Source organism: Sebastes fasciatus, chromosome 12, assembly GCF_043250625.1.
Source record: "Sebastes fasciatus isolate fSebFas1 chromosome 12, fSebFas1.pri, whole genome shotgun sequence".
In the NCBI taxonomy this organism is placed as follows: Eukaryota; Metazoa; Chordata; class Actinopteri; order Perciformes; family Sebastidae; genus Sebastes; species Sebastes fasciatus.
Genome location: NC_133806.1, coordinates 9,828,819 through 9,846,844, shown reverse-complemented (window position 1 = coordinate 9,846,844; position 18,026 = coordinate 9,828,819). Strand labels below are relative to the sequence as shown.

Here is an 18,026-nt window from a genome sequence, read left to right as displayed (position 1 = left end):
CGTTTTTAAATTCCAATTGAAGTTATTTTTCGTTTAATTTTCTTTTAATTTTTTTTCTATTTTCCATTTTTTTTTTTCCTTCTTTTTTCCATATTTTTTAATTTTTTAATTTTTTTTTATTTTTACATTTTTAATAATGTTCTATTTTTAATTTTTTTTTTTTTTTTCTATTTTCCTTTTCTTTTTTTAAATTTTATTTTCCATTTGTATTATTATTTTTTTCATATTTATTTTTTATTTTCACATTTTCTTTTTTTATTTTATTTTCCATTTGTATTATTATTATTTTTTTTCATATTTATTTTTAATTTTTTATTTTCACATTTTCACATTTATAATAATGTTCTATTTTTAATTTTTTTTTTTTTCTTTTTCTATTTTCCATTTTTTTTTTTTTTAATTTTATTTTCTATTTGTATTATTATTATTTTTTCATATTTATTTTTTATTTTCACATTTTCACATTTTTAATAATATTCTATTTTTAAGTTGTTTTTTTATTTTTTTTTTATTTTCCTTTTTTTTTAATTTTATTTTCCATTTGTATTATTTTTTTTTCATATTTATTTTTTATTTTCACATTTTCACATTTTTTTTTATTTTTATTTTATTCTCTATTTGTATTATTATTATTTTTTTCATTTTTTTTTTTTTTTTTCTTTTCACATTTTCACATTTTTAATAATGTTCTATTTTTAAGTTTTTTTTTTTTCTTTTTCTATTTTCCATTTTTTTTTTTTTTTTTATTTTATTTTCTATTTGTATTATTATTATTTTTTCATATTTATTTTTTATTTTCACATTTTCACATTTTTAATAATATTCTATTTTTAAGTTTTCTTTTTTTTTCATTTTTATTATTATTTTTTTCTATTTATTTTTTATTTTCACATTTTCACATTTTTAATAATGTTCTATTTTTAATTATTTTTTTTTTTTTCTATTTTTCATTTGTATTATTTTTTTTTTCATATTTATTTTTTAATTTTTATTTTCACATTTTTAATAATGTTCTATTTTTAAGTTGTTTTTTTTTCTTTTTCTATTTTCCATTTTTTTTTTTTTTTATGTGTTGTGTCACGGGTGAGTGTTGTTCAGAAAAAACAAAAATGAACTTTCCCTGTATAGTGGCTGTTCTATTGATTATTGACAATTAATAAAAAGACCTTTGAAAGAAGATTTATTTTTGTGTGGTCGTTGTTGCAGTAATGAAATCTAACCGCTAGTTGTCGCTGTTCTGCAGGTTTTCAGCTGTTTTCCGGTGACAGCAGAGGGAATGACAACATCGACAGTCCACGGCCCTTCTCCTTCTTCTTCTTCTTCTTCCTCTTCCATTCAAGCCGATTGCACCTAAACATCGACAACAAAGTAAGCTTTTCCTCACAGATCACCATCTCTTCCTCTCGCACACAAGACATCTCACGTTTGTGGACAATAATAACAACAACACCCAGGAAGCAAGTAAACAGATCTTACTATGTTGTAGCTTAGCTTACCTAGCACCTCAAGCTAACGTCAGTTTCTGCATTGCATCTGCGTAGTTTTGACAGGCTTGGAGTTAGTTGGGAAGTCTAGCAGGTGTCTCGATGGCTTCTCCTCCACTATAACTCAGTAATAACTCTCCTTATGAATTAATACAGACATTAATGTGGCTCACTGAGAGCTGAATTACATGATGAGCCACTGTGGTACTAGAGAAAGTGGATCAAATCAGTCCAGTTCTGAGGTCTCTACTGGCCCCCTGTCTCTAAGAGTCCTCACTAAGACCAAGAAAGTGGATCATATCAGTCCAGTATATATATATATGTATGTGTATGTCTCTACTGGCTCCCTGCCTCTCAGAGTCCCCACTGAGACCAAGAAAGTGGATCATATCAGTCCAGTTCTGAGGTCTCTACACTGGCTTCCTGTCTCTCTCAGAGAATTGATTTCAAAATACTCCAGCTGGTTTACAAAGCACTAAATGGTTTAGGGGACAAAAATACATTTCTGCTCTTCTGCTATGTTATGAACCATCCAGACCTCTCAGGTCATCTGGATCAGGTCTGCTTAGTGTCCCCAGAGTCAGAACTAAACATGCAGAAGAAGCAGCGTTCAGTTTTTATTCACCAAATATCTGGAACAACAAGCTCCCAGAAACCTGCAGGACCAACTCCAGTTCTTTTAAATCAAAGCTTACAACTTTCCTGTTTGCTGCTGCCTTTTATTAAACCAGATAATGATCTTACATACTGCACTAGAGCTTTTACTCTCGTGTGTTATATTCTATTGTAGCTTCTATCCCAGCTTTTATTTTTAGCTTGTTTTTATTTTCTAATCTTTAATAACTGTTTTAATTATGTCTTAATGTTCTTTTGCATTTTGTCGCAATGTTCTTGAATGTTTATGTAAAGCACTTTGAATGGCCCTGTTGCTGAAATGTGCTGTACAAATAAAGCTGCCTTGCCTTGCCTTACTAGCTTGTGTAGCAACTGCTCAATTCATTGTTGTTTTTGGGGGTTTGTGTTTGCTAAAAGTTTCATTAGCCTGTCTGCTCTGCTGCTTTGTTGTTGTTGACAGGAGGAAAGCTGTCATTGAAGCCATTGGACTTCGTGGTCTGTGTTTGGTGGAGTTTCTTCTATATGTGCCACTGGGAGCAGCAGCAGCAGCAGCAGCAGCATGGCAGATGACAAGGACGTGTTGAGAGACGTTTGGTTCGGCCGGATCCCCACCAGCTTCACTCTGAACCAGGATGAGGTGACTGAGAGAGAGGCCGAGCCCTACTATGTAAGTGCAGTTAACTGTCTGACTTCACATGGCCACAAAATCTTAAGGCCAGACCTAACTTTTTGCTTTTGCCTGTTGCCACTAATGCTAAGAGATTCACCTCCATGCTTCTTAGAAGCCCCATCTGAGCCTACTAGCTTTGTATTTGACATCAGCATGTCATAATGAATATAGATATAACACCCACCACAAGTGCTGGCTAAGGAATGACAATCAGGGAGTAACTTAAAAGAGTAGAAGTTTTAATTACAGAAATTTAACTTTACAATTCATATCCCCCACTGTAACCTACTCACTGTTTAAACCCCAGCTATACTAACAGGGCAGGGCTGAATTACACACTGAAATACACTGCAAATCAAGGGCGTTAACACGCTAAGTGAATTCACACATTTATAAGTCACACGTGATTGATTTCACTGCAAACAATTTGAAAACCACACCACACCTTAAGCCTGCCCTGGCTGTCTGACTGGGATTCGACCTGAGTGAGGTTATACACAATGGGGAAGCAGGCAGATTGACGAACAAAACAAACAAAACAAACAACACAAATAAAGAAAAGAAACTAGAAATATTGAAATATAGAAATATTGCAATTTTTTAAATCTAACTTTAGGAAAACTGTCATAGTTTAAAGAACACACATCCATATGCATCAGATCTGAGAAACGTATTATACATTTGCACGTATCACAATCCCTGTAACATCCAACATCATAGCACTACTTTGAGAGTGCAGGATGCATCTCTTTGCAAATGAGTATTGACTGAGTTAATCTTTGCATGTAAATTATTTATTAAAAATCAATAGTGTTTTTTGAGAATCAATACAGTATCACAAAAGTTAATATTGCGATACTCAATATTTTCAATATTTTCTTACGCCCCTACTCTCTACTACAGTGACGTAAACACTATGCCTATCAATGATAATAGTCTCTTTTTATGTAATAATTAATAACGCGTCTCTTCCTCTCTCCTGCTGGCTCTCTCAGCTGCTGTTACCCAGGGTGAGCTACCTGACTCTGGTGACAGACAAGGTGAAGAAACACTTCCACAAAGTCATGAGGACCGACGACGCGGAGGAGATGTGGTTCGAGTATGAAGGGACGCCACTGAAATGGTGAGAGAATGATCATTGGTTGAATTGATTCTCTCGGTGGAAACAAGGCTGACAATGTGTGCATTGTGAGGTTGGTACGCTGGTGGATTTCCAAATGTGTTACCATGCCTCCCTAGTCATATTGTTTTGCTGTTTATATGTCACACATTTGTTAGAAGTTACAAGTTACAAGTTCAACTTTATTGTCATTTTTCCACATACAAAGTACACGGTTAAAACGAAATGTCGTTGCTCACGGACCAAGGTGCAAACACAGACATACAAAAACAGTCACAAACGTAGAACATAACACAGTGAACAAAGTGCGATGGTGCAGCACAATAAAAAGTGGATGACAGGATATTACCAGAGTAAAGCAGTATAAAAGCAATCAGGTCTCTAAAAGTGCTATATATAAAAACCAAATGACTCTCCAGAAGAGCCATTTAGTGTATTTTCATATCAGAATCTCGCTCTTTTCTCATCATGAATTTACATTTTTATTTTTTCTGATTGCTCTTGAGAAATGTCCTCCAGTAAAATGCTTTTGGGCTGACCCAAAATCTGTACCATATTACAACTAGCACCATCAGCAGGAAACTGGGTCGGTGTTGGTGTTAACCATGGGCACCTAGTTGACATAGTTAATTTACTGTGGAGACAGATGCTCTTAGTTTCGCTGCATTTAATTTCATTACATCCAACGTGCATCAGTATGCTGCAGTAAATATTGTCGCATTGAGACGAAACCGATTTTTAATTTTTTTCCAAGGTTTATTTTTTTCCAACTTGTTTTTTAGATGAAACAGGCAGACACACTGAGCTGCAGGCTGCAGAGTTTGTTAACCACTGCGACCACCAGCAGCCCTCGTCCCATGTCATGTTGCTTTTTCATACATCAGCGGACTAATTTGCCTAATCTTTGCAGGTCTTTAGACCACGGTGGAAAATCAGACAACAGTTGACTGAAGTAACCTTTTAGTTCCTGGAAAAGTAGTTCCAGAGACTAAAAGTCTAGATACTAAAAGTTGGAAACCTGGCTCTAGTTAGTTTCTAATCTGCCTGTCTGCTGAGATCAGCAGCACAGCCAGTTAACAGACTGCAGGCACAAAGTTCAGCCACAAGATGTCAGTATTGCTGCACAGAACGTGGTTTACAGTAGCATCGAAGTTCCAGTAATTCGAGTAAAATACAATTAGAAATATAATTAACAGATTTCAGTGTTGAAATATTCATTTCATTATTTGTTATCATGAAAAAATATCAAACTGTTTACTGGGTTCAGCCTCTCAAATGTGAAGTTCTGCTGTTTTCTTTTCTTATTGTAAATTAATTGTAAATATAATACCTTTAGATTTTTTGACAGACAAATTTTAAGACATTCCTTCAGGGTCTGGTAACCTGTACCGGGAGTTTGTCATTAGTTTTGACAGTTTTTGAATCACGGTTTTGTACAAATTAGCTTGTTGCCTTCAGGGGAACTAGACCCAAACGACTAACATGGTCAGTGAGTGTGATTGACCATGAAAATACCTCAAAGACACTCATCTGATTTGAGGCTGCGATAAAGAAAAGCATTTAATCCCTGTTGGCTGAAACACAGGAAGTGACAAATAGAAATGTTAGGAGTGAAATGTAAACTGTCTCCTGAAGTTTACACGCTGCATCCAGAGAAAGCTGGACTCAAGAACATCAGAAGAAAACAAAAAACGGACACCATTTCTGTTTGCTGGCACTTTAAAGCTTTTAATAAGATACAGTTAAATTTAGCAATAATTTAAGACCTTTGCTACAAAAAGTTTGTCAAAAATTTGTAGTAACATTTTTCCAGAACGCATACACAGTGTTCAGGGGTGAAACATTTAATTTGGAGGCCATATGCTGTTGTCAGTCTCTAGATGGCTGATGAAACAGGCGATGCAGTTGGTCACTTTAAAAGTGACTAATGGGAGTCACACACTCTTAAGTAACATTATTTCCTATTTGCGTTTCCTGTTTCCAGGCACTATCCAATTGGAGTTCTGTTTGACCTCCATGCGTCCAACACTGTCTTACCCTGGAGCATCACTGTGCACTTTAAGGTAAGAGTCAACCAGACTGTGTGTTCATCTATACAATACTGTATCCCTCCTTATATTTAATCTGTAAATTGTGTGTCCAAGTGTATTCTAAATGTAGAAAAATAAATGTTGTAAAGCTCCACTTGTGAATATTTGTATATAAACGATGACACGTGTAATGTGAAATGGGAAGAAACCCACAGAGAATTACCACCAACTCTGCAGCTCTACCAACACGTTCTCATCCCACCTCGTCACATACTGACGTTTTGTCAGACCCCTCAGTGTCGCTTTCCGGTCGCAGTAAACAAATGCTTAATGTTGTGAATCAAACAAAAACACTTGTTTAGGATCTGGCAACAAAACCACTTAGTTAGGTTTAGGAAAAAACAACTAGGTCGGGTTTAAATTCCTACATTTTTCTAGTTCAAATGTGACTTGACGTTGTGAACACGGGACATGAACGAACAGCTGATTGTGACGTGAAAGTGAAACGTAACGCACGGGACATTAACAGCGGTCTCCTGGATGAAAGCCTTGTGTTTGTTGGACCCATCCACCTCCCCTTCCACCCCCCCCTGTTTGTGTCTTTCACTCTTTAAACTACGTCACCACAGCACTTTCTGCGGATGGATTTACATTGTAGTAAATAGAAAGCCCGGTGCTTCTCCTACCGGCGCTAAAGGGTGCCTTGTGCAGCGATATCGAACGCCGACGGCCGTGACAAAGCATCGGTATTTGAATCCCTGGGAATGAGAACGGGCTGGCTAGCTTGTTGTGAGGCTCTTCTGCCCCTTAGTGGCCAAAAAGAAGCTTGAAATAAAATGTTTTTTCTTGTGCATGTGTCAGAATTTTCCAGATAGTGACCTGCTCCACTGCCCGTCCAACTCTATTATCGAGGCCCACTTCATGTCCGGCATCAAGGAGGCCGACGCACTCAAGCACAAGAGCCAAGTCGTCAACGACATGCAGAAGAAAGACCACAAACAGCTGTGGATGGGCCTGCAGAATGGTGAGGCACACGCACACACGCACACACGCACACTCACACACATACACACATACGCACGCGTATTTCTATATAAGCAGCTGTGAATGAGCATGCTAAAAGGTGAGGAGGGCAGACACACACACACACACACACACACTTCAAAGAAGAAAGACCACAAGCAGCTGTTGGGGAAGCGACACACATTCACTCATTAACACTTCGATGCACACATGTTGTCTCCCTGCAGCTCACACACCTACAGTATACGCAGATTCACTCATGCTTGCACACACACACTGTATGCATTATTCATATTTTATGGTCCAGCACACACACATATTTTTATAATTGTTTGCAAAAGATTCACTCATTTGTCGGTGTGGTGCTTTTTACAGACACAAAGAATACATCCTTCTTGCCTTCCTTCCTTGTTCCTGCTCGCGCGCGCACACACACACACACACACACACACGCAAATCTCCCTTAAGTCTGATAGTCTTTGAAGCCTTCCAGAACTTCTCCCACCCAAACACCCACCAGCTTCCCTTTTCCGTATCCACCCACCTGTCCAGACAGATTGATTTTTCATTGATCGTTAGTTGTGATAGAGTGCTGCAGGAATGAGTCCTAAAACCTGGAAATGAGTTAGCATATGGGTGTTTTGAATGGGTTTTTAGTTAGATGCCTGAAATAAGTCTTGTTGTGTATACTCACGCTCATGTGACCGTGGTGTAGTTCGTTTATAGCCTGACGTTAGCTTTTTTACTTCTGGCCATTGCAGTGGTGTTTATTTTGGAGATTATCTTGCTGAACGAAATGTGTAAGTATCATAAACTTTGTTTGCCACAGAGCTTATTTTCTGCAATAATCCAAAACCCAATGGAAAAATCCCATTGGCTTTTTGTCGAGGGACTCAGGGTGATGCTGACTTCCTGTTTGGCCTACAAAAATACGTCATCCATGGAGCACTCTATAGCAGTGGATTGTGTAGGTGAATCCGGAGCGGTGGGCCTGAAACGCTGAAAGCTTGTGATGTGGGAGTAGGAGATGGGGGGGTTGGGGGTGGTGGCATAGTGGTGGATTTGTGCTCGTCTTTAAAGCAAAACTCAAAGCGTGGCGTGAGATTCTTGGAATCACTGCAGGTCAAGTTGATCAAACACAGCAACAATAAACACTTTGGTTGATGTCGCTGCCCTCTGGGTCAGTCAGTTATATTTAACTATGTCACCTTGTTTTAATTTATAAATATATGCCTCTCCTCCTTTTGAATTAGTAGTATTAGCACACATTAACTCTTGTTGATTGATCTGTTGGTTACTTTTGTGATTAATCAATCACACATTTAGTCTGTGAAATGATGAAATTGTGAAAAATGCCCATCAGTCCTGAAAGCCCAAGGTGAAGAAGCAAAACTCAAACATATTCATTTTAAAATGATGGAACCTGCAAATATTTGACATTTTTGCTTTATTAACAGCATAATCCAAATTTTTGCAGATTAATATTCTGTTGGAGTCAAATTTATGTATATAGCATATTTAAAACAACCACAGTTGACCAAAGTGCTGAACAGGATCAAAATACCAAGTAAATGGATATACAAGTAAATAACTAAATAAGAATACAAGAAAACAATAAACATAATATTAAAAGAATTGTGGCACAATAGAAGATGATGTTCAAGCTCAACTCAAATTGAATGCCAACGGGAAGAGGTGGGTCTTTATCAGCGACTTAACCGTTTCAAGGGTCTGAGATGCTCTTATATGAATAGGTAAGCTGCTCCAAAGATTGGGGGGCGGCCACCGCAAATACTCGGTCGCCTCTATTTTTGTGCCTGGATCTCGGAACATCCAAGAGCGTCTGGTTGGTCGACCTCAGCGCTCTAACTGGAGTTATGAAGATGCAAGAGTTCTGCGAGATAAGGTGGCACCGGCTCATTTAAAACCTTACAAACAAGCAATACAATCTTAAAATGAATCCTGAAACAGACAGGAAGCCAGTGGAGGGAGGCCAATACTGGCGTCATGTGATCACGCTTTCTTTTCCCTGTTAGAAGGCGAGCAGCTGCATTTTTAACTGTTCTTCACCCACATGCAAAGAATTACAGTAGTCTAACTGAGAGGTAATAAAAGCATCACTAACTCTCTCCAGATCTTTGGAAGGGAGATAGGTTGTCAATCGACAAATCAATTAATCGACTTTCTACAAACTTATAAACCACAAAAGTACTTTCTATTGTTGAATGAACAAGCCATGCAAGCTTTTTATTATAATGTCAATAACACTCCCACATGCATGAATGCCTCAAGTTGGCTTTAGCATATATTTAAATATCTTGTTGTCATTATGCTGTATCCGTCTGTGTGGTAAAACACTGAAAATAGTGTATTTGCTGCTGTAGGGGAGGCTTTTCATACTCTGCTGCTGGGTAATGCTTCATAATGTCAGAAGTATTCATCATTTTACTACTTTAGCAAATATTAAACTCTCAATCCTCAAATAATGAACACCACTGGCTCTCAAATAAAGACAGAAAGCTGTATTTGTACTATTAATTCTTTTACATAAATGTAGTTTTCACTCATTGATTATCTCCCTTCAATTTGATACTTAGCTGCTGTTTGTGAAACAGTTCCTATTTCCCAATAAACACAGGAAAGTAAACTAACTGCAATGCAAATGATGGTAGATAATTTGTTTATATAATTGTTTGTAACTGTCAAAACTGCACGAGGCACCGAGAATGTTTTGAACCGGTTTGCTGACAAACCCATAAAACTTCAGCTGCGTATCTCTCTTCCACTTTCCCATGAAACTAATTCAGGGATCACTGACGCATCTTAATACAAGAAATTATAATAATAAAAAAAAAAATTAATTTAGGAGACTAATAGATGATGCTATGGAATGAAAAGTTCAGTGTGTGGTTGATCCTGTCAAACTGTTTATAACTGCATTAAACACAGAAACAGACTTATACTAATGAACTAATCCAAACAGAAGGAGTTGGCCTTACTCATGAAAGTGAGAGATGAAACCTTTTCTGAACCAAAACTTTCACGTCCAAAAGAGATCAGAAACAGAGAGAGAAACGGGGATGGCTTGTACTTTCATCCAGGAGAGAGAAAACAGAACGTTTTGCGAAGGTTCATGTGAAAGCGAGAGACGAAGGGGAGACGGAGGGATTGAAACTAGCACATGCTGGGTGGAATCATTTTTGAAGATGAGAGGTCATCCTTCAACCAAACTCATGTGTTATGTTGCATTCACACCAAGAGCGAAGCAAATTTATGCCTCGCTTTACTCGTGGGAGTTGGACCGCCGGTATCATTTGTGTTGATTCACGCTAGACGCGCTCTTATCTTCATAGATACCGACAACTTTTCTTTCCGCCATTTCTGCCATCAACCATGAAAGAAATAACCACTGTTGCTGCTTTGTACATGTTGTGGAAGTCCCAGATATGTCAGAAAACCAGACACCGTCTTGTCTGGGTTCATAACATCATGAGGCGGCGAGCTGTATTCACATACAGTGCCATTGCACTGACTTTATCTAGCAAGCCACATGTCGCTACTGCGGTATGAACCCAAAATGAACAGATTGTGCTGTGATATAATTGCAATAAAGGGATCAGAAGAATGCCGAAATAACAACATTATAATGCTGATTTGTAAAAAGTCTGAATTCATGCTTTGTCAGGTCTGTTACCAAGACGACAAGCAAACAACTTTTAAATTCCTTGTTTTCTGAATGGAGTTTGGATCGATCAGTGCCAGGATATGCAGCTGCTCCATCAACACTCGAGATAAAGTCTAAGCAAAAATACAGAGGCTCAGAAGTTCTATTTTTATATCCCTCACTTCCTGGAGAAGGATTATACAGATACTACCAAATCAACATGTCTTATCATCAGGACATTCTACAATTGCTGAGCCGTGTGTGTTTGTGTTGTCACAGATAAGTTTGACCAGTTCTGGGCCATAAACAGGAAGCTGATGGAATATCCCACCGATGAGGGAGGCTTCAGATACATCCCCTTCAGGATATACCAGGTAACACACACACACCAACAACCCTTCAAAGGAGCAGTATGTAGGATTTAGTGGCATCTAGTGGCGAGGTTTCAGATTGCAACCAACTGAATACCCCTCCCCTCACCCTCCTTTTCCAAGCACCTATGAGAACCTACTTTGCTGTGAAACTCGCGAAAAAGGCCCTCTGTAGAGTCAGTGTTTGGTTTGTCCATTCTGGGCTACTGTAGAAACATGGCAGAGCAACATGATGGCCTCAGTGGAAGAGGACCCGCTCCCTATGTATACATGAAAGGCTCATTCTAATGCCGGGTTCACACTACACGAGAATCAAGCAAATTTTGCGCCCGATTCCCCCCCCCTCCTGACAATCGTCAGCAAAGCCCCGATTTTTTGAAGGTTCTAAAGATTATCCTTCCAGATGTTCCTGTGGTGTGAGGTATGTTAAGAGTGTTTTATTACATCACCCGATCAGCTCGGAAGTCCATCCTGGCCGTGTTCATTATTTCCGATCGGATATCCTGTTGTACGTGGGGAACCCCGAGGACAGCCCAACATGCAGTCACGTAGGAAAGAACGATAGCCAATTGGGAACCAAGTTGACTGAAGTTGAAGGACAACCACCACCGTCATGGCGGCTGCGGCTAATGCATGGGCTGATGCAAAACGCGAAGCATAAAGTAGTAGTAAGATGGACCTCAGAAATGGAGGACTAACTTGTTGATTTGTGGCAACAACGCAAGTGTGTATTTAACGTGTCTCCCTGACTTCATCCATCCATCCTTTGTGAAAGTAGTGCAAAAACTAACTTTTTTTTAGTTGGCCTTATAGTTGTTCATGGATGGATCATGGAATGGAATCTGTTAGTGTGTGCTGTGCTGTTTTGGCCAAAATTGGTGTTCTCCACATATGATTAAAAAACGTTATTTTTATAAAACAGTCACTATATCCTGACAGTAGTGCGAGATTTCACAGACCAGAGGAAAACAACCAATCAGAGCCGAGCTGGAGCCTTGCTGTCCCTGAGCAGCTGTCAATCACTCGCAAACTCCAATGGCAGCGCTGATCAAATATGAATCAATATGTGCTTACTGTAATGCCTATTTCTCGCCTCAAATGTTTTCAGAAACATCTTGTAGTTACCGTTTAGCTGTAAAATGACCCTAACCCTAGATTTTTTGAAGCCTGAAAACAGCCATGAGGAGGTGCAGAAGTCTAGTTATCTCTCAGAACACTTGAATTACAAAATGCTGAAAGGTTATTATAGAATTTTTGCCCAATGATGCCAAAAATATACTGCCTACTGAAGCTTTAAATTTAACATAACATGTCGTTATGTGTGGAGTCTCTCACATTTTCAAAATCTTTTAGTGTGGGCCAGCCTTAAGGTAACGAAAACACAACAATTCTTATTCTACACTCTGAACCTTTAAAATAACAGTTTCTCCTAACTTCATTTTTAGTTTGGTAAATTTTGAGTCTCTTGAGAGAGTAAAGCTGAAGTTTGCCCGTCAGCCCAGTAGATGTAGCCAGATGGCTGCATATGTGAAAATCCCTCTGTGTTGTCTGGTGCAGGTCCAACAATACACTGGCTCATTTTGTCTACTAAGTTATTGCTCTCTACAGATAACAATCTATCAAAATACGCAGCTGGAAAATAAAAAGTATTGAAAATTACTTACGTCATCATTCCCGATCATGTTAGGAACCATGATGGGTACATCGTGCCCCTTCCTGGCACCCGCATATACCTACAGGCAGTCTTAATATCGTAATATCGGTAAAAATCATTTCATCACTCAGTCAGTCACACGTCAGTTTTCCACATTGTGCAACTGAGGAGTGTGTGACCTTCTCTTGACATATTCATCACTTGAAGAAATAACAATAGTCTCTTTATAATCGAGAAAAACAACCTTCATAATAGCCATAATACCCGCCTTGAAACTTCATGAGTCAGGTTTTTTTTTTTCCATAGTTCTTTACATATGACAGTTTAATCAAACTTGCTTTTCTGCGTCATTCTTTCAGTTGTCATCTGTATAAGTGAAACAATTAAGAGACATTCATTATGCATATATCGGGGCTGTCATAACGCTTTAACGCAAATTTGTTTTAACACCACTCATTTCTGTAACACATTAAGTCAACTTGTGATTTTTTGGTTGAAGCTGGCTCACTTTTAAAGCTAGAATGAAGAAACTGGTACCATATGAAACTAAAAAACCTAATGAATCAATTGTTACCAACCATGTCATACTAGCTTGTTGCATAATAACGTTCCAAACTTGCGCTAAATTTTGGCAAGGAAAAAATGTCATGGCCATTTTCAAAGGTGTCCCTTGACCTCTGACCTCAAGATATGTGAATGAAAACGGGTTCTATGGGTACCCACGAGTCTCCCCTTTACAGACATGCCCACTTTATGATAATCACATGCAGTTTGGGGCAAGTCATAGTCAAGTCAGCACACTGACACACTGACAGCTGTTGTTGCCTGTCTGGCTTGAGTTTGCCATGTTATGATTTGAGCATATTTTTTATGCTAAATGCAGTACCTGTGAGGGTTTCTGGACAATATTTGTCATTTTTTTGTGTTGATAATTGATTTCAAATAATAAATATATACAAACATTTTCATAAAGCAAGCATAGTTCCCACTCCTATGTTGATATGAGTAATAAATACTTGACAAATCTCCCTTTTAATGTACATTTTTTTTTTTTTTTTTTTTTGGGGTGATTTTTAAGCATTTATTGATAGGACAGTGGATAGAGTGTTGGAAAGGGGGAGAGAGAGAAATGAAATGCGGAAAGGACCACAGGCCGGATTCGAACCCGGGACCACCGCTGCTAGGACTGAGCCTTGGCGATACATGGGCGCTCGCTCTACCGACTGAGCTAACCAGCCGCCCTTAAAGTACATTTTGAACAGATAAAAAATTGTGATTAAATATTTTAATAGATTGACAGCCGTAGTATATTTGCTTGTGAATGTTTACAGCTGTTTTTTTCTCGTGACTTCTGATCAAATAAAAAGGTCTCTAAATAATAAAGGCCAAGAAACAAAACGCTGTCTGTGAGAGACGTGTGGGACCTCGCATTGCCCTGGTGCTTTTTGGAGGTTATTCATCGGTTCTGGTACATTTGATACCTGTGACTCTCCCATGTTTGTGTGTAATTCCACTGAACCGAGATGAGCCAGTGGGTGAGCCTCAGGGTTCATTTCGGGATGAAGAGGCGTGGGCAGTCAGACAAGCGGCCTCGGGTCGGGTGTTTCCGCCGAGCCTCCGCAGCTTTATCCTGACTCAGGTGAAAATTCCCTTCGGAGGACAAAAAAGAAAGAAGAAGGGATGAATAAGCGAGTGATTCTCGCCTGGAAAACATTAGCACACTGCGAGCCAGACAGCGGGGGAAAAGTGCCACGCTTTGAGTCAAGTGTTGGGGTAGGGGGGTTTCTCTACGCAGATCAGGAAAGACTGGAAAAGTATGGAGAGTTCATTTGACAACATCTACGGTTTGGAACAGTTCAGAAATTGCACATAATGACTTAAGAAGTTATTTTCAACACCACATGTCATTGTGAAGGAATAATCTGAAGCAACAGTGCAATTAAATGTAATTTAAAGTCATTTTTAATCCCACTGGACACTGAAGAGTGTCAATCCAGTCAAGGAAATGAAGATTTGGAAAACATCTGGATCTTTGCAACAAAAACATGTTGACAGTCTGCTTTGAGTCTAGTGGCTGAATGTGTGTGCGTTTAGCCTTGATCTCAAATCACAGCAAACAGAAAAGGCCTCCTCGCTGCGACTGAGTCCTGTGAAGGAATTAAAACTTAAAGGCCTGTCAAGACAAGTTTGGAAAAATAATGTAAGAAAACGGAGCGGAGCAGAAAAATAGCTTCAGAGAGGAGTGTCATCTTCTGAAAGAGATTTGTAGATGAACAGAACAGAACACGATTGCGATGTAATGGTTAGTTGCGAGAGTGAAGCATATTTTTCTGTCACATATCTGCTGTGACTGCTGGTGATTTCCCACTGGGATGATTTATTATTGAGCGTGTCAAGTTTTTAATGAGACCTGCTGGGCTCCACATATGGCTGCATTTACATTTTGCGCAACAATGAGGGCGGGAGTACAGCTGTCAATCAACGCTGACTGCCTTGCATGAAATCCAAAAAAGCTCATAAATGCTTTTGTTTTTACTTTCACATCTTCAGCGCGTAAATAAACCATTTTACACTTAGACAAAAACATTCTTGTGTTTGGTTATAAAACGCGACTCTTTTAAAGTGGTGGACTGAAACATGCAGTCTCACCAACACTTCCCGCCCTCTCAGACATGCACTTGTCGCAGCTGTAAAAGTGTGTAAAGGCTGGCGGGTAGAAAAAAAACCCAGACTGTTCCTGTTTTGGGTGTCTTTCATGGCTGAATTGAAAGTTTCCACGGCCATTTATGAGCCGATGGTTTCATGACAATTGGAGCATCAAAGCCTGTTACAACCTCACTGTGTGATTTCCAAACATATTGGGAGAAAAAAAAAAAAAGGCATCATTCCTGAAAAGTCTGGATTGTTTTGGAGATGGTGTGGTTTCCATCTTACAAACTGCGAAATTATTTACAACCAAACGAGGCCTGGAAAGAAAAAGTGGAAACTAAATCTTTTCTTTATGATCTTGAAAATACTTGTTGTGGCAGTTTGCTGTGGCACAACTACTTTCACCGCTCAAAAGTGTCCACAGAAGTTTCGAATTTGCACGTACCGAGATCTCAACATTTAACTTTGTGTGTAATCTTAATATGACTGATGATGACCAACAACATGGCACCAATTTCCCGGACAATATCCTGTGTCAGCTGTGTTGTTTTTAGGAGAAAATAGTGGGTTGTATTTACCGTAACTTCCAAAGCACTCAGAGAAGCCAAGTTAGAATTCCTTAACATCAGTTACGGGTCTTTGTCTTTGTTTCACTGCACTCTAATGCTAAAATTGAGTTAAGGTCTTTGTCTTGCTGCGCATCAAAGTGAAGTTTGCCGCGCTGGTTTGACTTCTTAGTGAATTTATTTGTACAGTGTCATATTTATTCACTATTAGAAAACTTATTCATAACATCATCAACAACAACTTTTATAACATTTTATCTGTAAATGTTTACTGTAGGGCTGTCGTTTGATTCAAATATTTAATTGCGATTAATTGCATGATTGTCCATAGTTAATCGTGATTAATCGCAAATTAATCGCAAATTAATCGCACATTTCTTATCTGTTCAAAATGTACCTTAAAGGGAGATTTGTCAAGTATTTAATACTCTTATTAACATGGAAGTGGGAAAATATGCTGCTTTATGCAAATGTATGTATATATTTATTATTGGAAATCAATTAACAACACAAAACAATGACAAATATTGTCCAGAAACCCTCACAGGTACTGCATTTAGCATTAAAAAAATGCTCAAATCATAACATGGCAAACTCAAACTCAAACTCAAGCCAGACAGGCAACAACAGCTTTCAGTGTATCAGTGTGCTGACTTGACTATGACTTGCCCCAAACTGAATGCGATTATCATAAAGTGGGCATGTCTTGAGGTTGAAAACGGCCATGCCAGTTTTTCTTCGAAAAAATTTAGCATAAGTTTGGAGTGTTATTTAGCCTCCTTCCCGACAAGCTAGTATGGACAAGTAGTATTCCTTAGCTTTTCTAGTTTCATATGATACCAGTGTCGTCACTCTAGCTTTAAAACAGAGCCAGCTATAACTTCCGAAAGATTGGCAGTTTGTCAAATTTTTAAGATGTTAATTAAAAATTGCAAGTTGCATTAATTAATTAGCATTTTTCTCAGTTCTACACTCAAAATCAAGCAAATAACTTAAATGATAAATTAAGTTCTTAAATAATCCAAAATTCCTAGGAACTTTACGGAGATTATGTCGTTGCTAAAGAGAAAATCCAGTGTTTTGTTAGCCAGAGTTGCTGCGACAAGACGAAACAGGTTGTATAAAAAAACTCAGCAAAGACGCTCAGCTAGGAGAAAAATAAAATAGATTGAAGAGATGGAAAAAGGTGCAGAAACGCTGAGAAGAACAAAGCTGTTTGGCACTCCGAAGTCACTGTGGTGACTTAACACAGAGGAAAGATCCCCCCTCCCACACACACACACACACACACACACACACACACACAAACACACACACATGCTCAGAGTCCTTCAAAGCCAGATTGTGGTCTTTAGTGTAAATAACATGTGCTGTGTTTGATGCAGACAGAATTAATGACAACACTCAGTCCAAATAACAGAGGGCTCATTTCCGTCTGGCCTGCACTCCTCATGGAGACAAAGACACCTCATGGGCATGGACGACACATTAATGTGTGTGTGTGTGTGTGTGTGTCTGCCTTATGTCCTGAAGGTTAAACGTAATTTAACCACCTTCCTTGGCCTGATATAAATCTTTATATCCTTCAAATTAACAACTTTATTTTTCTTTTAATTTACTTTTTAAATGTTTTTAAATGTCTTACATAATCTACATATATCCGGGACATTGATATTCTGAATAATAAGCTCTTTTTGGCACGTTTCCTCTCCCTTTACATTACTTTCCATTACTTTCCATTGTTACTTTTACGTCATTTCCTTAATTAAAATTGTTCCATACATGCACCCCCGCGTTTCTGTTCGCTCGCGCACATCTGTCATCTGTCTTTGCAAGCTTCTGTTGCCCGTCTTTGCCATTTCATTTGCTTCCATTTGAGCCCTGTGCTTGTGCATGTAGTACGCATCGGCCCCGCCGCGCCCTTGGCTCCGTCTGGCGGCAGGACTCGTTTGGCTGCCAGTGCATCTTCCTGCTCCAGCAGTGACGCCACTCTGTGATTCAAAGAGCCAGAGGGGGCCGACCGTCTCGCTGCGCGGAAAGTGAAAATTACTATCCTTCTTTTAAAGACCGCTTACATTGTTGCTCTGCAGGTACACCTCTCTGTTCCCGCTCCGTGACTCACTGCTGACTCACAAACCCCCGATGCAAGAGCAGGCAGTCCACCTCTGTGTTGTGGTGCT

The 18,026-nt window shown here is 38.8% G+C and overlaps 2 protein-coding genes across 3 annotated transcripts in view; one reads left to right on the top strand and one right to left on the bottom strand.

Annotated features, from left to right (window-relative positions):
* s100a1 (S100 calcium binding protein A1) overlaps window positions 1-18,026 on the bottom strand; it is a 356,523-nt gene that overhangs the window by 111,973 nt on the left and 226,524 nt on the right. The gene's annotated exons all lie outside the window — the stretch shown is intronic.
* The window catches only part of atg5 (ATG5 autophagy related 5 homolog (S. cerevisiae)), a 43,189-nt gene continuing 26,429 nt past the window's right edge, over window positions 1,267-18,026 (top strand). Inside the window, exons 1-6 of one of the 2 annotated variants that reach the window (XM_074653033.1) lie at window positions 1,267-1,368; window positions 2,560-2,766; window positions 3,765-3,892; window positions 5,874-5,952; window positions 6,781-6,943; window positions 10,886-10,980. In XM_074653033.1, coding sequence (XP_074509134.1) covers window positions 2,659-2,766; window positions 3,765-3,892; window positions 5,874-5,952; window positions 6,781-6,943; window positions 10,886-10,980 — 573 coding nt within the window. In that variant the 5' untranslated portion in view covers window positions 1,267-1,368; window positions 2,560-2,658. Of the gene's footprint in view, window positions 1,462-2,559; window positions 2,767-3,764; window positions 3,893-5,873; window positions 5,953-6,780; window positions 6,944-10,885; window positions 10,981-18,026 lie in introns of both variants that reach the window. The other variant, XM_074653034.1, reaches the window with a different exon arrangement.